This window comes from Leptosomus discolor, chromosome 3 (genome assembly GCF_034619465.1).
Source record: "Leptosomus discolor isolate bLepDis1 chromosome 3, bLepDis1.hap2, whole genome shotgun sequence".
NCBI classification, from domain to species: Eukaryota; Metazoa; Chordata; class Aves; order Leptosomiformes; family Leptosomidae; genus Leptosomus; species Leptosomus discolor.
Window position 1 is genome coordinate 52,563,139 of NC_141393.1, and position 21,108 is coordinate 52,584,246.

Sequence of the window (21,108 nt, forward strand, 5' to 3'; positions counted from 1 at the left end):
AAAGCCATAATATGTTTGATGAGCTTTGTTGCTAAGGAGTGCTGTTGACTGCTGCACTAAGCTCTCCTTAAACCTCACAGCCATACTTTTAACTCCTGATATATACTTGCATATCTACATCTTCTACTTCCTTATCAGATGTAAATATGATGTCTAGGACAAGGTTACAGAGTGTAAAGCTGTCACGTTGACATACTGCTTCACTGAAAACAAGGATAAACATCCTTCATGGCATATAAAGAAGGAAAATAACAAATGGAAAACAAATAGCATCCAGTTAGGACTGGATTTTTGTTATAGTTAGATCTAGTAATTGCCATCCTGGACCAGGTTGTCCGTTGGTTTACTTCATTATTCTGTCCCTGCGACTAATAGTAGTACTTTCTAGTGAAGATGAACTGGAATAATATGCTGTGTAATATACTTTTATGGAATAACTTGCCTGGAAGAAATTTCTTCCTGATCCTCCTTAATTCAATGGTTAGATTGTGCCCTGAAACATGAGGGTTTATATCCTTCCTGTAAAAAGTCCTCATGTAACTATGAGTATTTTCATTAATTACAGAAATGTCTAATGAAGACCTTCTCGAATAGCAGACCTCACTAGATTCAGATATGAATAAATTTTGCCTAGATTGTGTCACAGACCCAGACTTACTAATTCTCCCGCATTCTTTTGGAAAATCCTGTATTTCTTTCAATTTCCCTGGAGCTTAGGGGTGGTGGCGGGGAGCTGTACACTGTGGCTGCAGTTCTGAGCTGTGCAGGCATCATGCGGTGCTCGGCTAGCCTGGCAGAGCTGGGGCTGTTGTCTGGCTCTTTGCTGGACAAAATGATGCATTCTATAAGGAGCAATTGATTAGTCTGAGCCAAAGCTTTTTGTAGAAAATCTCACTCTTCCTGCAGTTCATGTAATGACTTTTTTACCTTTATTTTTTATTTTGCTCATACCTGGTATTCTTTAGTGGTGTCCCACTGGGATTTTTTTCTGAATCTTGAAAAAAGAATGCTGTCACAGGCGTAAAGTTAGGGAAACAGCCAGGAGTCATGTTGATGATGTGCAGCCTGTATAATTCCTTGTCATTACTGACATTGTACGCGGCTATAATACAACATCCCAAAGTACCTTGCTGTCTTCCGGGCTGACTGCATATTGCCAATTGCCAAACATTAGTATTCCAATCTAAAGACCAAAACTTCTCTGCGAATGCCACTAGAACTGGGTCACTAACAGAAGGTGTGTGACAGCTTAATGTGCAGAACAACTAAAGCCCTTTCCTCCATCTCATACAGAGCAGAAATACTGAGAGTGAAGATTATGCATACAGTGTGAGCAGAATGGCAAATGACAAGCCTTAGCGATACACTTGTTTGGTGGCATTAGTGACGCAGTTCTGCTGTGGAAACGGTGAAAATAGGTAATCAGCTGGGTTTTGTGCTGCGCTGGTTTTGCTAAATGTTCAAAATTAATAGGAATTCAAATGATTAATTTAAGTATTTCATTTTGCAGAGGGAATTCTCTTGCTCAGCAGCATCCTATTTAACATTTTCTATTCTGTTTGGAATAAAGAGGTTTTAACCTCACAGCTTCAATCTGTGTATCTCTGAGCTCCAGGAATTATTTCTGTGGCTGTGTGCTCAGCAGACATAAAAATGCTGCAGATGGATTTATGTAATTTCAGAAAACATTATGGAATAAGCTGGACTAGACTCTGGGTTCTGCCTTACCAAAGGCCCTTTAAACCAGCCAGAGAAGAATAGAAGGGAACTCTTCCTGGATAACATCATTTCAGCTACCTTGTGAATCAGAAGGGCATGTGGAGGCATTCTTTATACAGAGAAAATGGAAGGTGGAAGCCAAGAAGAGGAAGTATCTGCAACAGCAAAGAGAAACAGAATTAACTATTAGCTGAGTATCTGCAAGTGAGCTGCATGGGCTCTCTGTGGTCCCCTGCTTTTGCTCCGTGTTACATCAGTTTCTGTAACACCAGAATCGGCCCCTTTATAAGCCTTTATTAATTACTCTTCTATCTCTTTTGGACGTGACTGAATATTTCTGGAGACAGACAATGTGAGCATAGGAGTGGTATTACACCATGCCTTGCCTTGTTCATCTGTACCCCTTTTCCCTGCCAAGCCTCTCATGATTTGTTCACTTTTATTTAAAGTTGGAAAAAAGAAGTTCAGAAAACTAGCTCATACAGAAGAGAAAAATCAGGTCACTCAGATTGCTCTGCAGATTCAGGTCATATTCAATGACGAGTTTAAATGGAAAAAAATATGGGAGAATCAGTAAAATGAGGTGTATTTTTCCTATTCCTTCAACATGAAACCTCACTGTTCTTGTGTTTCAAAAATGTTGGAAAAAGATATCTCAAGTCCAAAATACTAAACAGGGATTAAACAGAGAATGAAATAATCCAGAAGGAAACCAAACACAATCTTTTTCACAAGCAAAATGTCCTGTTAAACCCCAAACAACTTTTGGATTCAGAGTGATCAAAAAATTTTTAAATTGTTTTGAGTAAAATACTGAACCAGAAGGCAATTATTTGCGATTCTATCTAAAATTAACAACTGAAGATTTATTTGTAATATGTTTCAAAGGCAGGTAGTGTTATTCAAATTCTCACTGTGACTTTTCTTCCCATATTCAGAAATTCATTTTTGGCATATGAAGTGAACAGGTGTGAGCCAGTGCAAGGTGGCCCACAGGCCATAACCATCAAATAACTAGTTAGCATCTATGTTGCAACGGGACAAAGATCCAGCCAAATTATGATGAGGCACCGTGCCATCCTAACGGACTCACTTTATCATGGATGCCAAGATTCCATAAATTTGCATTATTTACATTTAGTTAGGGCAGGATTCCTAGCCGGGAAATTCCACATGGTTGTCCATCCCTATCATATACAATTCCGATGGCAAAAGATCTCTCTGACTAATCCTGAAATAGTTTTCAGCAAGAATTTAAACATTCTTAATAATTATTTAAAAATGCTCCCACTCATCTACATCAATAAATCGTTTGAAAGTGTATTTTTGTTGTCTTTGTTTGCACAAAATGAATAAAAAATTTATAAAATCAGGCTTCTGGTTCAAGATGTATGAGCCTTTTCAGCTTGGTAAAAAGGGAGAAAACATTGTTTTTTCCTGCAGCAGTAGCAAGGTTCCTGACTATGTAACAGTGAAAAAAAAGGGACAACTTTGAAGTTGCTTTTGTGAAAATGAATGCAGAAGCTGGTAACTTACACCCTCAGGAAATAATTTGCAAAGACAAAAACGCTGAGAGAGTGTGAATTATTGAGATGAAACACAAGATGATGATATATGCTCTGATTACTCCTTGAGGTAATGAAATCTCTGTAGGTTTGTCTTTTCTAACAAGGAGACGGGGAACTACATCTTAATCTGCTCCCTGATGCGAGCTCACTCTCCATGAAAAAGTGGGCTGTATCATGTGACGGCCCATCTGGTGAACGTTTTCCTGCAGCTCGGCAGCTTGGGGTTCCTGCAGAGGGCTGGGGGCTGCCCGGAGGGGCTCCAGTCACCCAAGCACTGCAGGGGCTGGGGCTTGGTTTCCACCAAGCCACCTCGGAAGAGCTGGTGGGCTTCTTGGAACAAAGCAGTGTGGTGTTTTCCCGAACGCTACCTACTACTGGTGACACCACAGGAAAGGTCCTGTGCCTACCTTACCTTTTCGGTGGCAATTAAGAGCTTATTGAATCATAGAATCATTAGGTTGGAAAAGACCTCTAAGACCATCAAGTCCAATCATCAACCCAACACCACCATGCCCACTAAACCATGTCCCTAAGCACTACATCAACATGTTTTTTGAACACCTCCGGGGATGGTGACTCCACCACTTCCCTGGGCAGGCTGTTCCAGTGTTTGGCCACTCTTTCAGTAAGCAGGTCTTTCTAATGTCCAATCTAAACCTCCCCTGGTGCAACTTGAGGACATTTCCTCTTGTCCTGTTGCTTGTTACTCGGTAGAAGAGACCAACACCCATCTCACTACAACCTCCTTTCAGGCAGCTGTAGAGAGCAATAAGGTCTCACCTCAACCTCCTCTTCTCCAGACTAAACCACCCCAGTTCCCTCATCCGCTCTTCACAAGACTTGTTCTCCAGATCCTTCACCAGCTTCGTTGCCCTTCTCTGGACAAGGTCCAGCACCTCAGTGTCTTTCTTGTAGTGAAGGGACCGAAACTGGACACAGCATTTGAGAAACACCCTCACCAGTGCCGAGTACAGGGGCACCACCACCTCCTTACTCCTGCTGGCCACACTATTTCTGACACAGGCCAGGATGCTGTTGGCCTTCTTGGACACCTGGGCACACTGCTGGCTCATGACATGGATGCTTGTTGCTGCTGGACACTCGAACTGATAGCCGATCACGGTGAGTGGTGCAGAAATGCTGCCCTCACCCCCGGGAGACACTGGTGGATTGTACATCCTCAGGCCTACACCTCTGAGCCTCTGACTGCAAACAGGCAGCCCTGCCCCTCCTCTCCCGGCGTGGAAGCAGAGTCTCTGCAGCCCGGAGGCATCACTTGCCTGGGCAGCCCTACGGGGGCCTGGCTGTTGGCCTGGTGTGGTCCCCCCACCGTGTATTCCCCCTTTGGGTCCTCACGGGCAGCGGGGCTGGTGGGGGCAGCGTGCGGGTCCCCCTGCCCACCAGCCAGGCCGCCACCCCCGCAGCGGCGCCCACCGCCTTCCCAGGCTGCCCCGCGCCCCTTCCCGCCTCGCACCTCCCGCCCCCCCCCCCCCCCCCCTCCGCGTGACGAGTCTCGCGCGCTCCACTCCTTCCCTCCCGCCAAGTCTCGCGCCTCTTCCCCGCCGGGAGGCCGGTGCTCTCGCGATAGGCGGCGGCCGCCGGGCGGGCGGGGGGGGGGGGGGCTGGTGCCGCGGCAGCCGCTGCGCCCGCGCTCCCTGACAGGCGGGCGGCGGGAGCGGCGGCGGGCGGGCATGTCCCTCCGCGCCGCGCGCAGGTGGTGGCGGCGCCGGTTGCGGCGGCGCCGTCCCGGCTCTCCGTGACTCTCGCCGGCCATGGCCGGCTCCGCGCCGCAGGGGCCCGAGTCGTGCCGCAGCCGCCGCTGAAGAGAAGCCGCCGCGATGAGGAAGGGCCGCTCCCGGGGGGACAAAGCGGCGGCACCGCCGCCGCCGCGGAGGGAGCCCGGGCGGGCGGTGGCCGCCAGCGCGGCGGAGCGGAAAGCCACCCTGCTGGGGGGCGGCGGCAGGAAGGAGCCGGAGGACGCCAGGGCCGCGGGGGCGCCTTGCCGGGAGGCGCCGGAGAGGGTAAAGCCGGGGCGTGGGGCCGGGGGGGGAGCCCTGCCGGGCCGGTGGGAGCCGTTGGCATGGAGACGCGCGCCCCGCGTGGCGGAGGACAGCTGCGGGCGAGGGCGCCCGGCGGTGCCGCCCTCCGCGCCCGCCCGGGCTGCGGTTGCCGCAGTCGCGGGGCAGGAGAACGCCCGGCCCGGGCGGGGGCTCCGAGAGTGGCCGCGGGGGCTGGCTGGAGGCCGGGGGTCCGCGAAGGGTGAGGCGCTGCGCTGGGCGGGGAGGGTCGGCTGCGGGGGGAAGGCTGCGCGGCAGCGCTGGCTGAGACGGCGTGCTGCGAGCATCCTCTCACGGCAGAGGCGCTTCCTCAGGTGGATACCCCTAGAAGCGGAAGGGCCCGAGGTGGTGGTCAGCCACGGAGTGGTGGTGTGTCAGTGATCTGGCGGCATGGCGTTGAGTGAGTGGTGAGGGAGTCGTCGTGGTGCCAGAAGTCCTGCCTGCATGCCGATGAAGAAGCGAGGGAGGATGCAGTGAAATCCAGTTTGTGTTACATGCTTGCTGGTGTTACCAATTACAGAGTACTTCTAGCTAGCAGCCTTCTGTAGGTCACTCCTAATTGTGACGTTAATAATGATGCGTTTTCCAGCGGTTTTAGGGTCTTAGTTTTTAACACAAGCAGTGGTTTATTTAGGAAACACACATTTGCAGATATTTGAAAATGTGTAGGCTTGTTAAAAGCGAGAGTGTGTAAGTTCAGCGTGTCCACTTTTGTCTCTTTCACTCCTACAAAGAAGGGATCTAGTGGTTGCTGCTTAGCGTTGCAGGGGTGAGACCCAAGAGAGCTTAAACTTTGTTTTGATGTGTTTTGATATTCCTAGTTTTACAAGAGAGAAAAATGGGGGATGAATTTAAAAATGTAGATGGCAACTAATGCCTTTTTTTTTTTAAGAGAAGGAAGTATCACAGGTATGAAGACTCCCGGAACGCAGTAATTCATTGCTTTGTTTTGCCATTTTTATGAGCAAAGTGAATAACTAGGTTCTTTGACTTTTCTTGTCAAAAAGGTATCTTAGGTTTACGCCATTGTTGCAGATGAACAGGTTTACTCTATTTTTTTATAATTTCTTACGGTTTTTCTAGAAAAGCTGCATTGCATTGCCTTCAATTATAGGAGACTTGTATTTTGGCTTTGACTAGTGGTTGTCTCTTGAATATAGATTTTTCAGGCTGCGCCCTGGAAGAAGTGAGCTCTATTTTTTGATTTTTTTTTCTTTTATTCTCTTTTATTCTCTAGTGCCTTGTGAAGCCAGGTGGTTAAGAGGTGCTGCGTTTTTTAATGCTTATCGCTTACTGAAACAATCGAACACTAATATCCTTATTCAGGGAAAAAAAAATAAATTGAAAAGCAGAAGAGGTGACTTACTTTCTTCCCAACTGTTCATTAAAATAGTGGTTGGTAGAGCTATCAAATGCAATAGCAAGGTGTTTGTTGTACTGTTTTGACGTATTGTATATGATATTGACTTGGGAATTAGAGGAAATTATTCCATTCTTGGTAGTTGTGAACTAAACCTTTTACAAATCACGTGTATGGAACATGCTATGTACTATATAGTGTATTGAACACTTGGGCAGGTTCACCAAAACAACATTAACATTGCAAAACAGGAAAGGCTGCAAATTCAGAAATGCCGTTTTTTGAGATGCACAAGGCTTTTTAATGGGAGATACTGCCAGTTTGTTTTCAGCTTGGGTGCTCTGACTAAGACCTGATACGGCTTGTAGGAACAGATCTTTACGTGCTGGCACATACTCAGTGTGATGGAGTCTTTGGGGAGTTTTGCAGCTGAAGTTAAGAAAGCTTCTGCTCAGCCTGTGCGAGATGGCCCCCAGACTTCAACAGAGAGCCTCTCATCCCTTCTCCCCTTTTGTGTTCCATTTGAAGTGGCAGAAGTTTTGTAAATGTGCTAAGCAACTGGAAATAAATAGGGTTGTTGGACAAATTCAATAAATGTGACCAGTAAGTCTACTCACAGCATTTCTTCTTTAATATCAATAATTCGGTATTTCTTTAAACATCAGGAGCTGGTAGTGTGGATGTGGTGGAAAGGGCCTTCTGAAGATGCAAAAGATGGTGTGATACTCCATGTCCACTGATGCAGCTTGTAGCTTGACGGCTGTTTCCTTTGGGGCCACCTCCGATTTAAGTTGCCTCCTTGTTTCCAAGCTGTACCTTCAGCTGTACCAATGCAGCCGTGGGCACAGCTGCAGGGAACTGTTCTGAATTAAATTCAGATTTCACAGTTTGTTTGCCATACAGTTGCACAAGTTTGTGGTTGGGGGAGGCTAAGCTACTCAAATGTTGGAAAAAGCACTTACCAAACTGTGACCATAGTAGTTAATCACTGTCCTGACCTTTAGGCCTTTGAAAATCTGTTCCTTTAATGTACTGTGCTTGTAGTTTTGACATGTACTTATGATTAAAGTTTTCACTTCTTTATGAGTTAGGTAAGAATATAAAAATGACTGTACTTGGTCACATTAAAGATCCCTCTAGCCCAGTATCCTGCCTCGCTGAGCTGCCAAAAGCAGATGCTTGGGAGAAGAGTATAGTGTATATTGAGGAAATACCTCTCCCAGCCTCCAGTAATTTGTGGCTTGCAGGTTTCCTGAACTAGAGGTGATATTTGTTTTTATTGCCCCCAGTGGGTTTTTTCTTCTGTGAATTTGTCCAATCAGTATTTGGAGCCATGTATGCTTATAGCATCCACAACATCCTGTGGATGAGTGTTGTAAGGCTTAAACACATTTTGTGTGGAAAAAACACTTGTTTTTGTTTGTTTTTGAACTTTCTACCTGTTTGTTTCATGCCTTGTTTGTTAATTCTTGTATTGGAAGAGGTGGTGAAAAAGAGAATCTATGTTCTTCTGTGCGGCTTATGGCTCGATAACTTTTTATTTTATTTACGATCCCTTTCTTGTGGCTTTTCCAGAGGAGTTTTAGAAAGAAGTGACTCTACCCTTTTCATTGTCCTTGCTGTTTTCTTTGCATCTTTTGCAGGTCTGTTCCTGATTGGAGATAGTGATGCAGGGATCAGAGGAACAGGATTGGGGAACAATAACCCGGACTAGCTGCAGTATTTCAGTGTATGACACCCTCTAAACTTCTGTAGTGTATTAGGTTTTACTCTAATCTTCTACCTGCTTTTTCTTGATGATCTTTAAGCATTGAGTGCCACTTGCATGGAACTGTCTAACTCCGCAATCACACTTTTAGATGGTAATAGCTGGTTCAGAATTTGTCATTTTGTATATAAATGTAGGATTATTTTTTTTTACGCTATGCATCACTTTACATTTATCTGCATTTAATCTTAATCTTACATGTAATCTGCTATTTCACAGCCCACTTAAACAGTATCATCAAGGTCTTCTTCAGATCTTTGGCCATCACTTTTGCAACCTTGAATAACTTTAAGCTTTGTCAGCAAACTCAGTCATGTAAGTGTTAAGCTTCTTTGCTAGATTTTGCTTTAAAATATTGAAAGTATTGATCCCAGAGCAGATCCCTGTGGGACTAGTGATCCTTTTTTGGGAAAAAGGCCAATTGTTCCAACTTCTTATTTCTTATCTGTTAATCGGTCATTAATTCATAGTTGAATTGTCTAAGTTGAATTCTTATCCTGTGACAGTTTAGTTTCATTGACTGAAGGCATCTTTGTCAAACACAGCCCTCTCTGATTTCCATAAAGTATCAGCTTAGTCATTGTATGTTTGCTGACTGCACTGAAGGGGAAAATGGAAAGTAGAGGTGAAAGTTATTGTTCATTGGGAGTGACAGTCGCCCTTATCCAGAGGCATATTATAAGCATTAGATTGTTTCCATATCATGCTTACATAATTCGTTTGAGACAGTGTGGTATTTCATGTGAAAGATCACACATGGATCACAGCCAATATTTCTCAGAGGTGCTTTTTATAAGCATTTTCTACTTCAGGTAGAAGTCGAAGTGCTCATATAAAGGATTCTTCGTTTTCTGGAAGAGATGACTTAAGGGGGTTATGGTGGAATGGTGGAAGTATATTTAATTTTTTTTTTTTTTTTTCCCAAGAGGCATAATGGATGTAAAAAGCATTCAGAGGAGGAGGGATCTAGTGAAGATTATTAAATAGGCCGTCTGCATCCACCTGAGGAAACCAGCTGATGTTAGCTACCATCTAGGAGAACATTAGAACAGGGCAAATGCATGATGCTTCCCTTTACTTGTCTGTAGGGAATATCTTTGCTATTTGTATAGGTTTTTTCCGTAAGGGGTGGGTGTTTGCCTGTCCCTAAAAAAAAAAAAAATCTAAATCCTGTCTTCCTCTGAAAGCAGGAGGAGAATAAATAAGATGCGAGGAAAGCTGAAGTATTGTGGCAGGTCTAGGGGCATGGAGGTTGAGGTCAAAAGAATAAAAGTAGATGACACTGAGCACTGAGTATCCCTGAACAACGTTGTCTGTGCTAAAGGCATCTAGGGAACTAGTGGGTGCTGCCCAGTGGTGCTTTGCTCGGAAATGGGATGGGGTGAGGGAAACAGACCCCATGCTTGTCAGCATTTTACCCTCACTTCAGTCAAGTTTCCCTCTTGCTGTGGATGGCCAGGGCCAGGAGAGGATTTATGTGTAGATTCCATGGCTTTGTGACTTTGAAGGATAATAAAGGGATGAAGGGGAAAACAGTAGAAGAATCTCAACAGTTCAAGGTGCTGGTAGAGGGACTGCAAGTGTCAGAGGCGGGGTTTTGGTTTAGATGGACCCTTTGTCTTGTATAAAGTTTAACTTGGCTGCTGCTGCTGCTGAAGAGTTGGGCTGAAATGTTACTAAACCCAGAGGCTCTCCTGCTGCATATATGTTCATTGTACGGGAAATGTTCAGCTGATGCCAACAGACAAGCTCCATACATAATACAGAGAAGAAAAATATGGAGAAGGAAAGCCTCCTTAGTCCTGGTTAGTTTTGTGTTGGGGGAGCCTTTTCTATAGGGCAGTCAGTGCAGTAGGCTGTCTCCAGCTGTAAATTTTGATGTGCCTGAAGAAGGGAGATCTTGTGTATTCCACAGACAGTACAGTTTGTCATTTCTGCATTGGTTAGAAAGTATTTCCTGAGCTTTGAAGAACGTAAATGACTTAACAATCAAATCATTTAACTGTTTGGTCATTTGGAACTGCAGTGCTACAAACTTTCTGAGAGTAGCAAAAATGTTCTTTTCTCTCCACCTGTCCTTGAAACTCTGTAGATCTTTGTAGATCTCATGTCCCGGAGCCAAAATGGATTGCTGTGGTGATGCAGTGTGATTTCCGCACGTGTGCAGGCTGTGGAGCTTTCCTGAAAGATAAATTAAAACATCTCTCTTAAAAATCAGTCTTATCTTAGCCTTAGATCATGGTGTTTGTCACCTCTTCTGGAAAGCTCTGCCAATGTTTAATTAGTCCTGCAGTTAGGAAACTAAACCACATCTTATTTCAAGGCTTGTTTTGTCTAATGTCCAACTTTCAGCTGTGGAATATGCCTATGCTAGCACAGGCAGTAAAAATTCTTTTCTATCTGATATATTTTCCATGTATAAGTATTTGAAATGTAAAATCTAGCTTCACTTGGAACAGGAGACGCTTGAGTTCTTTTGCTTCATAGAGCTGAGTTCTTTTGTGCTTTTACCTCCTGATTGTTCTTGGAGCATGTGCACAAAAAATAGGTAGTATTCTGGCAGCAGCCTGGAATGGTGTGATCAGACAAGGTTACTTCTCCACTGCTGTTTAATATTTGTCTTTTTACAATTTCGAGGCTTGCATTGCCACAGTTGGGTGTGTCATATGAGAGAGAGTTTTGTAACATGCCTATGTGGATATTTCTACTCCCTGTCTTCAGGACATTGTGCAAATCAGAATCAGTCCAAGACTACTTAGAAAGCTTATCCCCCCTTTCATGCTGTCTATATTTTGATATTTTTTTATTTTATTTTTTTTTTTAAAGGAAGGAGGGAATAGCAAAGGTTCTTTTCCACTGACTTCTCACCCTGTTTATTTTTTTGGAAAGCAGTCAGTGACCAGCAGGGAGAAACTGGCCAAACCCCAGAGTGCTAGTCAGATTTGTTTTGCCTCCACAGCTGCAAAGAAGCTGTTACCATGCTTTCCTTACTGCGTGGCAAGCCTGGAAATTGAAGAGATCTTTTTCTCCTAATCAGAACTTTTGTGCTTCAAATATAAAAAGCATTTTTCTCTCTCTTTTTTTTTTTTTTTTTTTTTTCCTTTTCCCTCTAGGTGCCATCAGTGCTTTTAAAAGCAGTACCTCTATTGTGATAAGCCCTGTACATAGACTGCAAAACTGTTTGGTATTCTTTGGTTATTTCTACCATGAGTCTTCCCTTTTGTTTGATAGGTGAAGCAGCAAGCTTTTGGAGTTCCATTGGCATTTTGTTTCTGAGCTTTCTCTACACCCCTGTCTCTCAGGCTCCCGATCAGAGCTCTGTTGCAGCTCCTGTCCAGCCGTGGACCCTATCGTTAACAGCTCACAACACTGAAAGCTGTTTCTTCTAACTTCATATCAAAACCTCCAAGCTGGATGAAACTTCATTTGAAGAAGATGGAAATTTATTTATAAAATTCAAGCAAGTAAACAATCAAATGGACATATCTCTAACAATGCAGATTGCATTTGTAATAAAAGTGTAGTTTTTAATAATCGCATTACAAATTCCGTAGAAGCAAATACAGGTTAAATGTAGCTAAATATGTTCCGATGCCCCTTCTTTTCAAAGGAGGGATGGAGTGCTGCTGAATTCTAGAAGATCAGGAACCATCTGTTTACATAAATACTTCTAGCTACCTGTTTTGGGATGTTGTTGCCATTTGGGGCTGATTTTAGGGCAATTCTGTCCTGTGCTTGTTTCATCAAGGAGCTGAAGAAAGTCTTAAGGAAGACATTGGTAAAGACTCCTAAATTGCGAGCTGTGGATGTGACTTGCCATTAAAAATTCAGTTACTGTTTGTAGACCTCAGACTTCCTTTTCCCTTTTCCCTTTCTTTGTTGCTGTCTAGCTCTTTTGTCATTTTAAGGAGAGAGCAAAAAATAAGTTTAGGGTTTTTTGTATGAGAAGATGCCAAGTTCTAGTCTGTAAAGCTTGTAATATGGTGAACCAGTCCAGAGTGTATGGCTGGCTGGCAGGCATTCTTACTCGTCCTCAAGAGTTTTATTTCTTAAGTTTATCCCTTTCCCTACAGAGAAATAAAGGTAGTGAAGAAGCTGGAGCATAGCTGTGGAAGAAGGAGTTGTTCCCTATGACACATATGGTTCTGTCTCTGTTTTATTCTCTGTCCTTTTCCTAAGGAGGCAAAAAAAAAAGCCAGAAAGAACAAACCTCTCTATGTCCTGTAGGTATGTGTCGCTGCCTTCCATAAGCTGATTCTTGTTGATGCCAGAGCTTGACTTCTTCATTAGCCGTAGTTTTGGCTTTCTGTATTTTGATCAGGCAGCAATGGCAGCCGCTGGCAACATGTTGCTCTGAGTTCATTTGCATGTTCATGCTAATATTTAGAAGTATGGGGGGGGGTGTGTGGTAAAAAAGTGACGGAAGAAAAGACTCATCTAAAAGCAGGCAAAGGGGAATAAAGTCAAGTGATCGGTTCTGCAATGTACTTGTTAGATAATAACAGATTTGAACCAAAAGACTCATCTTGAAGCAGACAAAAGGGGTATAGAGTCAAGCGACTGATTCTACCATGGGCTTGTTAGGTAATATCAAAATAGTGCCAAAGGGCACATGGCACTTCTCTGGCCTGATACCTTAAAAACATCATCTTCTTCAAAGCTGAATATTAATGGACAAACCTAATTTGTTTAAATCAGTTTGAGTTGTGTAAATCGGTAAGTAGGTAGGCATTGTGTCAGCAGCTTAGGTGATTCAGCTCGCCCATGTGAGATTTCAATTTCCTGTCACAAGTGAAGAATAAGAGCAAATATTGTGTATTAGCCACATAAATTTCATATCTTGCATATTAGAATAGCTAAGCAGGCAGTGGAGAGATTATGAATATATTGGTGTTCATGTTGCTGATGATTTGCATCTGAGTTCAGCAGCGCCATGTATTTGTCCAAAAGGAGTATAGAAGCAAAGGAGCCAAGAGAATTCTTTTATCAGAAGTGGCTGGATTTGTTGTGGGACTGCTTGTCTTTAGAATCATCATCAATTACGAGCTTGAAGGGAAAAGCTGCTGCTCCTTAGTATTTGTTACAGAGCACTTGAGGATAACAGTGGGGTGCTGTCCAAGGCTAGGATTAGGCAGCTACAAAGGCCTCAGACTGTGGGTATGTTCATGACTGCTTCAGGAAACCAAGCAATACCCATGTGTATTGTGCTGGAGGAATGGGTATGTGTTAGTGACTTTACACCTAGAAGTTGACTGACTTCTTGAGCAAGCTCGTAGGCCTTCTTGCAGTGCAAAGAATGTAAATGTTGTCCTGCCTGACCAGGTGGTTCTTAGTGTCTAGAAGAGGCAATTTTTTATTTTTATCATCTGATAGGTTATTTTTGTTGCCTCAGCTGGCTGTTGTGCTCCGTAAGCCAACACAGCTTTGATGCTTATAAGAAATGCAGTGGATTATTATAGATACAATGATAAACATTTATTTAAAAAAAAAGTGTTGTTTTTTTTTTTTTTACTTTTATTTAATTCTTATTCATGGAACCTGAGTAGCTGGAGCTTAAGGAAGCAGTGAAGACCACCAGCTTAGTGAGCTCTTTGAGACTAAACCAAAAAGCTTTATGACCCATCAAGACCTTGTTCCTCAATAACCACAGCAGCTAAATAGACGGGTCATGCAGAGTCTTAGCAATTTAATTTCCATGTCAAATGATGATGTGCTGTGTGGTTAGTGTGATGTACTATTTGAAGCCTGGTGAAAATGTTGCTCTCTGGAGGAAGAAGCTGAGTCTATGGTGACTCAAAATCTTGTACTTTTTTGCAAGGAAGTATAAAAAAACCCCCTGTTTTGGGTGAGGAAAATGCACTCATTTTTTAAATGTGTTAGTAGATGTCACTCTTGCCTGTAGGAAGTTGATGGTCTGTGATATCTCACTGTAGTAGAAAGGTCTGAAGGCCTTGTTTGGTTTGTAATGAAGTAGCTCTGTTGGTTTTTTTAAAACTTTATTTTTTTACTTGCTCTTTCTCTAAGCTGTATTTTTGGTGATAGCGTATAACCGAGCTTACAGCTTAGGTCCTATGAACCTTAAAAGTAGTAATCGGTCAGAAATTATTTTAAAATGTTCTGTTAAAAATGCAGATTTCAGTGCAATGAGGGAAGAGGGTTCAAGACTGAAAACCCAGAAATAATAAAAAAATCTGACTGTCTAGCTTGTCAGTTTTTTGCTATTTTTGATTGCTCTAGTGTTAATGGAGGCCTGTTATTTACATGGAAAATGGGATGATGCTCGGTTTCTTTCCAGGAAAAAATCATGCTTTTGCTATTAGAACTGCATCGTAAATATTTTCACTTTTTGTTATACATATAGTACACAGTTTAACAATAAAATACTTTCTAAAACCTTTTAGTTGGTCTGGATTTTCATGAATGTAACAGTAAGACAGTGCTTTAAAACGTTCCATGTAATGGTTTAAATTTCCAGAAGCAGATAGCACTGTTAAGGGTGGACTGTGGGAAGTTTAAGAATTTTAGAAGTGTAATTTCTGATTCAGTTTCAATCCACACATGTCTTCATGAACTGTCTATATAGGAAGGTTTTTTCTAATGTTTTTTACTACATAGTGTGACAAATAATCCACCATAAACATTTTCAACATTATGAAGCCAAAATAAGTTATTTAATTATTTAACTGAATGATGGATAATTCTTTTTTTGGCCTTTAATATGTCATGCTAGTATTCCTAGAAGTCTTGTTATAGGTGTTTGTCATCTCAGCTAATTCTGCTAATGGTAAAACTGCTTAACAGTATTTATAAGAAGCAGCTGAATTTCAGTGCACTTCTGGAGTGCTACTTCTGTTATGTGCACGTTGTCCAAACATGCAGCAATCCATTCAGGACAGATTTCCAGTAACATTTAAATTTGTTGCTTATGTAAGGCTACGTTCTGCTAACCCTAATTTCTTGCAGTGACTGTGAGCTGTCTTATGGAAAGTAGTTCAGTATACACTATGTGTGTTTATCACTTCGATATGTTAGCTGCTAGCACATAAGGATTTTTTTTTTTTTTTAAGATTTTGTAGGTTCTGTCATCCCTGTTGATTTTTCCATATTGGGTTTGAAGGAAGAGTTCACAGACCAGTTTGTCTTTCATGACAGAAGAGAAAATACAGAATGGTTACAATGGTAAATGAATGCTGGCCTGCAGCATATAGAAAGCAGTTTTACTAAAGACTAAATTATGTGTATGATTGGACCCAAACTTGAGACACTTTGTCATCTTTTCTTAATCCAGCCAAACAAAAACTAAGTGCGAAAGGTACATCCACTAAGGAGTGAGGGAATTCAGTACTGTCTGTGGGATGAAAACTAGTGAAAACATATTGTAGCGGCATTTCAGGAAGCCTGAAGGTTTTTATGGAAGGTAGTACTTATCAGATTGGCTAATTGATGCTCAAGCATGTTCTTTTATCCTTCAAATGCACAGCTGTCTTGCTTTGAGCTCAGTAGGAGTGATTTAAAAAAAAAAAAGTTTTCTAATATGCTTTGCTGGTACTATATATAAAATAACCAAAACCTGATACTGCTGCTTATGCATGCTTTTTTCATGACATGAAGAGTCATACATGTGCAGAAGGACTGCATAAACACCTGAGTTACTCTACAAATGGTTTAAGTGTGATTCCATGTTTCCAGGAAGGCTGTCTCCCCATGCATGTTGATTTCCAGTTATCCCAGGTATTAAACTTGGAGTTTGCTTCTCTTTGCATTGAAGAGCATAGAATAATCAAATTGCATTTTCTGCACTCTTTCTTAAAATAGTTTGTCATCACGAAGTTAGTATACAGATCAGGAAAACTTCGTAGATATCTTTGTCCTTTTTGTGGCTTTTAGAGCTTTCTGAGGAAGCACATACAAGACCTAAAGAATCCAACCTCACTAATGCAAGTGAAGTGTTAAACTCTTGGAAAGGCAAAATTGGAAATGAGTATGTAATGGAGACCTGGGGAGCTACTTAGGGGAAAAAAATGCACTGATAGGCAGTGAAGGAATTGAATGTCTTGCATTGTTTTTTGGTGTGTGTTCTTTTAATCTCCTGGTAGATGCATGCTCTCTCTTCACTGAGGACTAGCCAAGAGCGCTAGCAACAGCTTTGCTTATGATTGTATTTTTTGCTATTTGAAATGGATTGAGACCCCAGTTTTGTTTTAAAGAAGCCATTGCAAGGCCCAAGAGCAAGGAAATGTCATCTCAAAAACTGAGTGCTTAATAATTAAAATAGGTTTATTAGTCACTAAAATCATACCATTCAATCTTTACTATATTTACAAGCACTTTATCATTATAAAACTCACATTTTAATATGGAGCCTTAGAAAAGACCTTTAAAAGGAAATAAAGTGGTCAGGACTGGTGTTAAGCACCAGAAGATCAGACAGTACAAATAAATAAATTATAGTCACTGGTTTAAAGGAAAGCTTATAAATGAGTTGTATAGTTAATATAGTGACTGTAGGCATTTAGATGTTTAAACATTTAGTCATAGATGGATGGAGCGACATATTAGTAGCAAATACGTCTCTCTGTGTTTTATTAAATGACTTAAATTGGACCTGTGTGGTTTGAAGATGGTGGCAGAAATACATGACCCTGAAAGTTAAATGATGCTCTCAGTTAGTTATTTGTGTGTTCTTTGACCTTTGCATTGATCCCTGTTTTTTGGACAGAGGAGAATCCATTTACAGCTTTGTTTTGCCAGTTTAGCAGACACTTTAGCAGAAGTGTCTGCTGACTGTAGTCTTTCAGTTTGAGCTTGAGCCCTGATGATGTTCATAAACCTAACAGTTGGGCATCATTTTTGTTCTCAAGCAGAAGGGAATAAAATACATGGCTTGTCCTTGAAAAACTTTTGGCTGTTTTTTCTTTGGGATAGAACTGTATTACGCTACTTGGTGAGGAGAAGCTTTTGTGCCAGACTATAGAGACTCCATTTCTTTGTGCAGACATTGATGAGAATTGTGAATTAGTTTATCTTTGCCATTTTATGTGATTTCTGTTGAGAAAAGCTCAGGATAAAATGTTTGTGGTATTTCCAAAGGTTAACTTCATTTCCTTTAGGTCTAAAGCCAGTAGTATTTTTATTTACAGTCTTATAATCAAATGATTCCTCCCCTCCCCCTCCCCCCCCCCCCCCCCGCTCCTGCCTCACCCCATTCCATACCTGCACATCTGTTGAGTTTGAGGGAAAATTTGTTCTCTGGAAAACTTCACGTAAGTGCTTATTTTTGCTGTGTACTGATGTGTTTATCTCATTTGTGGTAGGAAGCGAGAAGATTCCAGATGGTTCATGGAGACAAAGATATTGATGCCAAGGGATTGGAACTTTCACTGTCACAAACAAAAAAAAGTGTTTAATTTTTTTTTTCCTGCTGCAAATAATGGTCTTCCTCAGTGATGGTAACACCAGATTAAAATGTATCTTGGTCTTTCTTTGCCATGTATATGAACAAATAGTGTTCTAACTCTTAGCAGACTATTGTGCTTGTTAGATTTTATTTTGCCAGTAATCTAACTACAGGTGGTTCCACTGCTACTACTGTTCAGATGATAGTTGATATATAAAAGCATCCTGGGCAAAAAAGTAGCATGATTAAAGAGGATTCCTGTAGTGTTTTCTGGTTTGATACTTTTCTTTCTGTTCAGTGTGTGCTATTCAAGTGATCTTCATAAATTAAGATCAAAAATTGTATTACACATCTGTAAGTAGTCATTGAATGTCTAATTAGAAAAGACCCTTTAGCTCACCTGAGTGGTTTCCCACCAAAATTCTGTTCATGAGGCATGTTTGTAGGCAGCTTCATTTGAAACAAGCCTTGGAACAGCAGCTGGGCACGGATGTCTCTCTTCTAGCCCCCTTAGCCTTGGGACAGTTTTTAAGGGCTATATCTCATACTGGACCAACAGAGACTTTTTTTTGAGACTATACTTCAAACTTAATGACTCCTCACATATTTCTTTGGTAAGTGCTTTTTTCAAAAGAAGATGAGAACTCTGCACTGTTAGTAAATAAGTAATTTTTATATAGCGTGTGCATTTTAATGCGCTGTATTATTGTTCACTTGCCAAGTTTTGTATTTTGAGCTAGTATTTTGATTTAAAATATGTTTTATTTTTGCCTTAGGCATAGAAAATTCTATATTGTTTTGGGTTGAGAATCAAATATTAATACAGGTAACTTCTCAGTTTTTGAAATGTGACCCAGAGTTTCCTGTCTGTAGTATATAAAAGTAGGTGAAACTCTTCCAGGTCCTATTGCTATGAAGCAATTGTTTATGTAAATTGAACGAACTTTTAACCTATCACTAGGTCTTGTTCATCTCTCCATAGACAAACAGAGTTTGCATTCCCAATGAAAATGACTTGATTGTAACTTTGTTTATAGGCATTAAGCAGAATTTGCACAGGTATAAGGAGGTATTTTATGCTACTTTGCTCTTTCCCTGATAAAGAGACAGTGAGACAATGTTTTTAATGTGAGCAAAAATAAATACAGTTGGAGATCTGAAAGCTCACTCATTGGAAAAAAAAATTAGCATCAATGTTGTAGGGAATCAAGGCACTCTGCAGAATCTTCTGGTAGTTCTCCTTTTTATAGCCAGTATGAAATCACAGGTCTTTTTACATGCACAGCTTAAGATACAGCTGTGTTTCTACTGCTTGCCTGATTCCTTAAGCAGTTCCCATTCTAGTCTTTCTTACAGAGTAATTGTAATAAAAGGTGTTAAATTAAGTGTTTTCTGTGTAATAAATATCTGAATAAATCTGTAAGAAACTGGCAAACAAAAAATTTGTTGATACTGTGGATTATGGTCTTTAGCAAATCTAAACCTACATCTCTATTGGACTGTATAAAATCTAATAGACATGGATATAGAAGGTAACAAAGTATTTGATAACGTGTAGGATGCTAAAGAGAACTTGCAGTGATACTAGCCAGTAATATTGGGATACATCACATGCTTGGCACATCTGAGTTTAATGGAAGAAAATCTTCAGAGAGATTGTTATTGATGTCTTTTAACCCCAGACCTTATTACAAATCGCATTATTTTCAGTCATAATTCCTGTGTGCTGTAAGAATTAAGAGATTCTAATATACAGATTATGAATTATAGATTTGTTCATGTTTGTTTTTATCTGGCCAGGAGTTAATTTCCCTGCTCTATACAGCTTTTTTATGTCTGAAATACTTGTGTAGAATACCAATGATAAAGGAATGATGTGGTCTTTAATGTGCGGTGTCTTTGTTCAGACTGGTTTTGTTTTTAGTGTAGCTAGTGAGCATGTAGTGGGGTTTTGAGTCTTGGTATATTGGTACAGGTTTCTTTGAGCTTCTGCAAAGTTTGATACAGATGTTAGTAGAGGCTCTGTTGCATTTCCTTCCCTAGATGAAATTCTTTTGGCTTTAGGCATTTACAAGCTGAATGCAGGAATTACTGAATTTGGGAATTACATTACTCTTGTCTCTTAGTTGGGAGATCCTGAAGTAGGATAAATACTTTGCTTGTGTAATCCATTGTGGTGCTATTTGCGTTTTCATATAAGGACCAAACATTCAAGCTGATATAATTTAATCACAAATTACCTTGTCTTCTAGACTGCAGTTCCATTAGGAAAAAAATGATTCTCTATCTCAATGATCCTCAGAAAGGGGTAATAATGTACATAGTTGTAAATATTTACTTTTGCTTTTTAATGCGTTCCTGCAGCTGGGAACACTTGGCAACAAGTTAACAACTTGAGCTTTCCTGGTGAAACACATTAAAGCTTCTAATTCATTAGTGCTACTCAAACAGGCCTTGGAGTTCTAAGGAGGGTGTACCTGTATAGGTTTCTGATACTATGTCTTTCCGGAAACTTTTTTTTTTCTTGTTTGTTTTTAACGGAGGGATTTTTATTTTTTTTTCTTCCACAGAAGGATTTAAATTTGTTTTGTAACTTTTGCATGTTGTGTGTTATAACTGCAGATGAGTGTACAAAGGAAGCTATAGGTATTCAGAATGTTAAATGTGTGCATGTTACCCTGTGTAACTATCGAAAACGTCACTGTGGCAATAATGCTTAGCTTTCCAGTCATTTTGAATGCTTACTATTGACACTGAATTAAGTTTATAGATTTCCCTTTGTAGGAATGTTGGGACTTATTGCAAAGTTTTTCAAATAAATCTGTTAAAGAGAAAAAATATAGCAAAACTCTTTTCTGTCTTTAAAATACTGACACTTTTATAGAATGGAGTATGTTCTTTTATATTATGTTATAAAGCTTTTTTTTCTCATTGGTGTAGTAAACCATTATATTATAGCCTCTAAGAACCTATGTTGATTTAATGTAATTTTCCTTGATTCTGCTGTCTCTGACATTTTTCAGGATGCTGCTGGCAAGTACATGAGTTAAGCAGATACAGTTAAGAAGAGTCTTAGTTGCAAGTTCTTATTCAGCCTACAATTTTGGTCACATTTGGGCTCACCTCAGCTTCCTGGTAAACTGCTGGCCCTCTTCCCTCAATATGTAATGTCCAGGCTAGAAAGTTAAGGCAAATTTCAGTGCTAAATACTAAAGCATAAATACTATGATTCCATTCCG

The 21,108-nt window shown here is 41.0% G+C and overlaps 1 protein-coding gene across 4 annotated transcripts in view; it reads left to right on the forward strand.

Annotated features, from left to right (window-relative positions):
* Positions 1-5,125: 5,125 nt before the first annotated feature.
* Positions 5,126-21,108, forward strand: part of MAST2 (microtubule associated serine/threonine kinase 2) — a 200,906-nt gene continuing 184,923 nt past the window's right edge. For 2 of the 4 annotated variants that reach the window (XM_086463118.1, XM_086463120.1), the window contains exon 1: positions 5,126-5,308. In XM_086463118.1, coding sequence (XP_086319244.1) covers positions 5,126-5,308 — 183 coding nt within the window. The remainder of the gene's footprint in view (positions 5,309-21,108) is intronic. The other 2 variants (XM_086463119.1, XM_086463121.1) reach the window with 1 other exon arrangement.